The 8,785-nt window shown below is 27.1% G+C and overlaps 1 protein-coding gene across 2 annotated transcripts in view; it reads left to right on the top strand.

Annotated features, from left to right (window-relative positions):
* The first annotated feature begins 6,538 nt into the window (after positions 1 to 6,538).
* Positions 6,539 to 8,785, top strand: part of Msps (msps cytoskeleton-associated protein 5) — a 54,834-nt gene continuing 52,587 nt past the window's right edge. For both annotated transcript variants that reach the window (XM_076377337.1, XM_076377327.1), the window contains exons 1-6: positions 6,539 to 6,712; positions 7,368 to 7,434; positions 7,777 to 7,970; positions 8,027 to 8,233; positions 8,343 to 8,462; positions 8,540 to 8,715. In XM_076377337.1, the coding sequence (XP_076233452.1) occupies positions 7,378 to 7,434; positions 7,777 to 7,970; positions 8,027 to 8,233; positions 8,343 to 8,462; positions 8,540 to 8,715 (754 nt within the window). In that variant the 5' untranslated portion in view covers positions 6,539 to 6,712; positions 7,368 to 7,377. The remainder of the gene's footprint in view (positions 6,713 to 7,367; positions 7,435 to 7,776; positions 7,971 to 8,026; positions 8,234 to 8,342; positions 8,463 to 8,539; positions 8,716 to 8,785) is intronic.

Below are 8,785 nucleotides of genomic sequence, written 5' to 3'. Positions count from 1 at the left end.
TATGCATAATTTTAACATATAGCTGGTTAAAAATGAATTGTACTGATACAAAGGTATCTATTTGATGGAGATAATTAATAAAAAAAAAAACGATATTGAAAATTACGACAGATTTTTCTGTATTATTATAGGCGAATTATAACAGTTATACAAGAAATGTTTGTTTTGTATATCTCCTAGGATAAATAAACTTTTCAAAAAATATGAATATGTTTCTGGTACTGCTCCAAACCTATTTTTAAGTATGTTTATATATGCCTGAAATGTTTGATTTTTAAAAGCAGTACTAGATTTAGAGTATTACAAGCACAATATTAGAATATTTATACACAAGTAAGTATGTATGATGCTCATTTTTTTACAATATAAAGAATTTCTCACAACTACTTTTTTATAATGTATACACATGTATATAAATTGCTGTAAGCATCATTTATTATGCTAATCACTCTAATAGGTAGCAATTATTTAAAACTGCAAAGGAAGTAATGTCTCCATTTATTTAGTATTACACCTGCTACAAGTTTCAGCGCCCTAAAACGTTAGTATACCTTTTTACTATTATTTCATAAATATCAACTATAATAAATTGTAAATTTACCATTAACACATATTATAAATTTACCATTATTATATATATTATTTCTTATATGTATACATTCTTTAATTCCTATGACTACAATAAGCCAAATCATTATCTCTTTATCATAATTTATGGCTCTATAAATATTTAGTTCCTGTATAATTATAGTTAAATCTTGCATTTAATTCCTACATATTTCATTATAATAATACTAAGATACTTTTACTCTCATTAAGTATAGTCAGTTACAAAAGTCTTTATACACCCCATATATTTTAATTATTGTAACAAATATAGTTACTTGAGCTACTTTTTTTTACATAAAAATGTGTATTAATTAAATTTAGACACATGTTACAGAAATATTGTTCATTAAACTAATTAACAGAAAAAACGTAAAAAAATGCAAAATATAAAGCCACAAAGTGTTCATACACTTATAATATCTACACAAAACTTAAAAAAAAAAACTAAACTTAATATTGTATTAATATCTTGCAGGCCTTTCTTTTGTATTAATAACGGCCTGTAACCTTCTCGGCATCGACAAAATTAATGTTTCTGTAATATCTATAGTAATTTCGTTTCATGCTTTTTGTAAATAAATTTTTAAAGATTTTGCACCTATAATATGGTATTTTTTATATCTATTACATAATTCTACTCAAATATGCTCAATAGAGTTAAGATTTGGCGATTAGGGTAATGTAGACAATTGCCGTGGTACATCATAGAGTAACCAATGTTTAATAATCAGAGCGGTATGCTTCGAATTGTTATCCTGTTGGAAGATCCATTTTCCATACCTAAATGTTCATTTAGGTATGTAAATTATCTCGCAATATATTCAAAAATTCAAATATTTTAGGCGATCCATGATACCTTCAATAAATACTAAATTTTCCGATCCGGATGTTGAAATTGTACCCCATACCATTATATGTCTTCCACCATGCTTGACAGTTGGCATTAAATTTTTAGTATCCATCTCCATGTTTTTTTTCCTCCGAACTTTTCTTTTATCGTCAGATCCGAAAATATTATATTTGCTTTCATCTGTAAATACAACTTTTCTCCAGAATTCAAAGTCTTTATTAATATATTCTTTGACAAATTCAAGTCATTTCTGTTGATTAACTCTGGATATAAATGGATTTTTCCTCGCTGTTCTTCCGTGAAAACCAGCTTTTCTCAAGATTCTCCTCACAGTTTCTGGATGACAATTCTTGCCTGTACAATTTGTTGCGCCAATTTTGGTACACTAATTTTTTAATTATTTTGCACTTTACGGATCATAGTACGAGCATCACGAGCGTTTAATTTTGTTGGACGACCAGATCTAGGCTTATTAGACGTTGTACCTCTCAAATTAAAATTTTTTATAATTGATTGTGATATTGCATGATTTATTTTAACAATATTCACGATTTTCTTTCTTCTCGTAGTTGTACCATCAAATTGTGAATATCTAAAAGAATTTTCTATCTTGTCGACGCAGTGTGTAATATATTATAATAAAGTACTTATTATATGCTGTTCCAGGCCATTTTATACTATAATTGAAATTATGAAGCCGAAAGTTTATATTTACAGTACAAAACATTATGTTTTTATAAAGCCGCTCAGGTGTATGAAGATTTTGCGATTTACTGGTTTACATTTTTTTAATTTACTTTGGAAATACGTAAATATATTGACACAGATCATGGTTATCATGTGTTAATATGCAAATATAAACAATTTTTTCATAGTATATGTTCTTAAATTTTTTTATTAAATTGAATATAGTAAATTTTGTGGGTGTATGAAGACTTTTGTAACTGACTGCATATGTAATACAAGATTAATCGTACTTATACAAAAAGAATAACTTGTTTTCTTACCTAATTTAAAATGCGTTCAGTGTACAGGATGTTTCATAAAATGAGATTCTCTTCGGGAGCTGATTGTATGCCTAAAAACAATGAAAAAAGCTATATAAACACATGTCCTATTTGTCTTCATTTATGAGATATAATGAATTTTCTGTTTTAATTATTTTTTCAGAAGATGCTCAAAATGACCACCTTGCGTTTGAATACAAACCTACACTCGTCTTGTCATCGATCTGATTACTCTTTCTATCATTCCTGGTGTTTCTCAAATTTGTTAGAAGCCTTGTTTTATTCTATTTCGTAGTATTTTAGAATTTTTAATCGATGTTGCGTATACAATAGATTTTAAATGTCCCCACAAATGAAAATTTAATGGATTCAAATCTGGAGAACAAGCAGACTATGTAATAGGATCTCTACGATCAATCCATTTATTTGCAAAATGTTGATTTAAAAATTGCCTAGCTACTCGGCTAAAATGCGGTGAAACTTCATCATGTATAAACCACGTACGAAATCTAATATTAATTGGAACTTCCTTTAATATTTCGTGTAAACGTGTGCTTAAAAAATCGACATACTTTATGGCTGTTAAGTTTCCATCAAGAAAAAACGGTCCAATTAAAAATCTTGCTTACGAACTATTGCGGTCTATGGAAGGAGAGGCTGAACAAAGAGTTTGCTCTGTTTATAAAATTTATTATATTTCATAAACGAAGACAGATAGGACATGTATTTATGTGACTTTTTTTTTATTGTTATTAGGTATACAATCAACTCCTGAAGTAGGTCCCACATTTTATGAAACATCCTATATACTTGTACATATACTTGTACTGTTGGGCCAATGTACACGAGCAATATTTTAATGTACAATTTCATTGTGATCATATGTTTTTCTTTGTTTTCTCAATTATAAACAACGATGACAGATGCATAATCGCAACGAAATCGTACATCAAAATATCGCTTGTCTGTATCGGGCCTGAAAGGTCTAATTCGTTTTATTATTATAGGTCTACAATGCACATAAGATATGAAAATAAAAGAAGATATTAATAGAATATAATGTAAACCTCAATTAAATGTTAATTATTACTAAAAAGCATCAAAGCAGTGATTTTTATGTCACATATGTGTATTTAACCTGTTAACTGGGGAATTAACTCTTGTCCTACTCGTTTACAACGAAATGTTTCGTCATACCTAATTAACAGGTTGAATATACATATAGGGCATTCCACCTAACTTGAAGGTCTGAAATATCTCGTACATTTTTTCTGATAAAGAAATATGTTAGAGAAAAATATTATTTAGTTCAAAGGAGCAAATATTCATGCAATTGCTACCTTTAATAAACCACTATGACCTGAATGTGGCTTGCAATATTTTATGGATAAGCTTATTTTATAGAAACATTAAAAAAAATACGGTCATATTTTCTTCGAATTTTTAAAACCGCAACCTTGAGGTCGTATTCGAAAACTAAGAAATTGTTTATAATTTTCAACACTAAAATAATTGGTAAATCAAAATAGAATTTATTTAAAGAGAACAGTCCTTCGCAATTAAAACAAAATGATGCTAAATGAACAGAAATCGTAAATTTTAAATCCCTATATACTTTTTAACAAATTTGGAATCTATGTTGGAGTTCCCATGAGAAATAGACACCGGTTTTTTATTTAATAATACACGATATATTTCAACGAATGTAATTTAATATACGCTCGGACTAATACAACAAAATAAGACTTGATTATAATCTGGTACAAATGTACGGTACCAAATCTAGTCAAGATTTGTTGCTTTTTATTTTAAGGAAATTATATCCTGATAGTTTCAGTAGGGGACAAAGACTGTAGCCCCTACTTATGTATAGGGTGACTAAGAGAACATTCTCTAGAATTTAGATTTTGCAAAGACAGGAATGACTTTATACTAAAAACAGAGGTGAACAAATTGGATCTCCTAGATAAAGTTCATCCTATGAATCCCACATTGGTGAAGAAGATGTTTGTTATCTAACACTTGCAAAACGCTGACTTAAACCCTGTGACATTTTGAATTAAATTTCAGACATTGAGGGAAAAAAGTGATCCATTTGTTGTGGAATGCTAAAACACAGCAAGTGTCTGCAGACAACTTAAAAATTATTAAATGTATTGGCAATGCTTAAGGAATGTCATTATCATAGAATACTGTTAATTACATGGGAAGTATGGCATAAAAAATCTGTGCAATATCTCTAAGTCTTTCACAATTCAATTTAGTCACAGATCAAATAATATCTATTATAGCTATGCTCTTATCACTAGTCAATTGATCTTAAACATAGATATAACTTTCAATTCCTCTTTAACTTTTAAAGTCATTATGGTAGAATAACTAATTTAGTTTCTAAGATGCTGGGATTTATTTCTTGTATGTGTATCACTCTAAATAATTTCTTAACTAGATCTTTCACATTTAAGTATTTTAAGAATAAATTATAAAGAGAGTACAGAGAAATTTGATGGTTTGAATTATTTTTACCACTTTCAATAAGACAACTTAAAACATAAGTCATACTTCCACAACCTCCTGAATCAACCCTGTTAAATATATGCACATAGGAACAACTGAATTATTGTTTGTTGAAACATTCAGTAAGAAAAGAATCATTTAAGAAATGTATTAGTTTTTATTAATACAATTTTCACATTTTTCTAAATGAGATAAATCAATGAAAATATTATGCAGAATCTATAGTTGTATGATGGTTGTATGATGGTTGTATGGATATTCAGTCAGCTATAACCAATTAGATACAATAAAAAATGTCTTATTAAATACTAGCTGTTATCAATCTTGCGATTTTGTTTATTTATTAAATACAATGTAAAGTATGAACATATTTTCCTGCCAATTTTGGCTTTTACAACAAGTATGGTTAAGAATTATGTTCTATATATTTCAACTTTTATTTTATTCTTAATAAAATGTACGTTATTTATAAGCTAAGTTCATTTGCTGAATTATAAAGTATTAGATTTTTAAAATAGTAGTATTTAAAACAATTTATTACATTATTATTATATTATTATATATTCATATATAATTTCATATTAAATAAAATGAATATATATTCCCATATACGATTTTTAAATTTGTGCAGTTTTGTTCTGTCCATGCAAAATAAAACACCAGAAATTATATACAGGTATGTATGCTTTTGAACATTTAAACTATTAGCATTATAAATTTTTAACATCAATTGTCATAAATTTATGTTCTATGGTACTAATGTGAAAAAACAAAATATCCATTTGTTCTTTGTATTATTATCTTTTTTACTTTTTCCTGAAACAAGAGAAAACAGCAAATAAGAAAACAATTAAGAATAAATAATAAAAATCAATCTCTTTCCACAATTTGGATATTGGATCGTATTTATAAATATACGTTTTAATCAAAATATAAGCGCATTGTTAGAACATTTTTCGACATCTTAGAACGTAGTGCTATATATATTTTTCATTATAAACTTTATCGTTTTTTTTTTAAATTAGGTTCTACTTTCATTGGTAAAATGACTTCTTATGAATAAAAAATCAATTCACATGATTAACAGTACAATTTTTAAAAACCTCGATTCGTGTTACACGTATGTATATACATGCATACATAGTTCAAAAACCATTTGAATTACTCAGGATTAAAATTTTCAAGCTAAATAGAATAAATTGATTTAAACAGTTAAGAAACGAACAATATACGTATACACATATACAAATAAACGCATAGTTTTGACGAATAATTATACAAATAAATATGTGTACACATAGAAAGATATGTAAGAAATAAAAATATAATGTTAAAAGTATAATAATTTGTTAGTGTAATTATATTAAATTGAATTAATGAGGTAAAAATAAGATGTTTTGTAGATTTTTTTAAAAAATATTAAAAAGGTTAGAGACAAAAGAAATACGCTTTTAGTACCATCTATCGACAGAACCGATTAACTGCAACATTGACCGGGTTCAGAAATTCATAATTTCGAAAGATACAGTTGCTTTTTGTTTGCGTCCAGACTTGACGGTTACAGCAAGGGTTCGTGTTTGAAAATTAAATGTAAACGATTTAATAGCTGTTAAAAGGTCATTCTTGACCTTAAAATTTGGCTACGTGAATAATACTAATGAATTGAGCCGACAATTCTTCTAAGAACGTTCACGTTAAAAGCTGTTCTTGTATATCTTCATTTTCTAAGGTAGGTTCAGCTTTTTCATGATGAATTCTTGAAATTGTACGATATATCAGTATCTGAAATTTGTTGTTTTTATAGAACAACATTAACATATTTTCCATTTATGCTATTAATTCATTTCATTTTTGTTTCAATATTTAGTACATACTATAAACTGTTGATGAAAATATATTGAAATAAAACAAATTCATTTGCAAGTAATAATTCTGATTATTTGTATAATTCCATGATGTGTTAAGTTCAACTTTTTCAACTTGAAAAATTATTTCTATAATTTTGATTAATGTTTTATAGAAATTGAAACTGTCGTGTCATTTTTGTTTCCCATGTTGTCTATTATTTAGATTTTGCTTTCTGTTTTCAAAATAATATGTTTTCGCATCTCTACATAGTGGGAAACTGTAATAGTAAAAGTTTCAGCTTTGGAAATTAATTAGAGTATGTATTTAGTTATCGTTAAATTTTTTGAGTATACTTATAATGATGTGTTTTCATAACTTTGTTTTATTTAATTAAGAAAGTATCATATGCTTGTTAAGTTATAAAATGTCATATCAGTATAAAAATTAATATATTTAATTTAATTTTTGGTGAATTTTAATGTTTGGTGAAGCATTTATTTTAAAGAAATCTGAATATTTATTAATCATATTTTTAGGTTTTAAAATATGGAACAAGATACAGAATATATTAAACTACCTTTAGAGGAACGATGTGTACATAAGGTAACATATTTTACAATATACTTTTATGTTAATATATAAAATCGACTTAAAATTATGATATAAGTAGGAAAGAGATGATGTTTTATGTGTGAAACAGTTGGATATGTAGACCATACTTTGTTACCATTAGAATATTCAGAAAGATAAAGATTAATGGAAATATCAGTCACATGTAGTTCATATATTTTCAAAATAAATTTTGTTTACAAATGAAGCGTTACATGATATAATTTTCTTTTGCATAATTGATGTATTTTAATATGAAAGTTTTATAGTTTTAAAGTTATGAGTTTTGGGCAAATTATACATTTTGAATTTTCTGTATCAATTAATATTGTATAGTTATGGAGAGCACGGCTGCATGGCTATAAAGAGTGTGTAAACACATTCCAATGTATTGACGATGAAAAATCTCCAGAATGGAACAAGTTTCTGGGATTTATCAAAAAGTTTGTGGTAGACAGTAATGCTGCAGCTCAAGAAAAAGGATTAGAGGCAACATTAGCATTTGTCGAAAATGCTGCAGTGGCAGGAAAGTAAGTATTACTATTGTGTAATTTTTGGATAGAGTTATTTGTGTTTATATTGACAGGACTGTTGGTGAAGTTATGAATGGAATAGTTACTAAATGTATTGCTGCGCCTAAAACTAAAACAAAAGAATTGGCAGTACAATTAACACTGATGTACATAGAAATTGAGAAACATGAGATTGTTCAAGAGGAATTATTAAAGGGTACAGAAGCAAAAAATCCAAAAATTGTTGCTGCTTGTATTTCTACTTTAACACTGGCTTTACGGTAATTATATATTATCTATATTACTACTAAAAAAAAATAATACATACAAAGAAAATTATTCAGTATTTATTGCATAATTGTTTATTGGACATTTTGTTGGGTGTTGTAGACAATTTGGTCCTAAAGTAATTAATATTAAACCTTTGATAAAAAAGATACCTGGTTTTCTTGAGGATAGAGATAAGACAGTAAGAGAAGAAGGCAAATTCATGGTCATTGAAATTTATAGGTATTCCTTTGACATTACATATTTAAAAATTTTTAGTATAGTTTTTCATTTCATATAATGTTTTTTTCAATACTTAGGTGGATAGGTGCTCCTTTAAAGCAACAACTAAATACATTAAAACCAGTACAAATTACAGAATTGGAAGCAGAGTTTAATAGTTTGAAAGAAGAGAAAGTTGTGCCTACACGTTTCTTGAAGTCGCACAAACCAAAAACAATGTGTATTGTAGACTCTACAAGTGAGAATGGTGAAGGTAAATAAATGCGAAATTACTTAGATAATTTATAATTTTTGTTTTTATTTCTAATATAATGTATTTTGTA

The sequence above is a fragment of the Calliopsis andreniformis genome, chromosome 1 (genome assembly GCF_051401765.1).
Source record: "Calliopsis andreniformis isolate RMS-2024a chromosome 1, iyCalAndr_principal, whole genome shotgun sequence".
Lineage (NCBI taxonomy): Eukaryota > Metazoa > Arthropoda > Insecta > Hymenoptera > Andrenidae > Calliopsis > Calliopsis andreniformis.
This window is presented reverse-complemented; position numbering and strand designations above follow the sequence as displayed.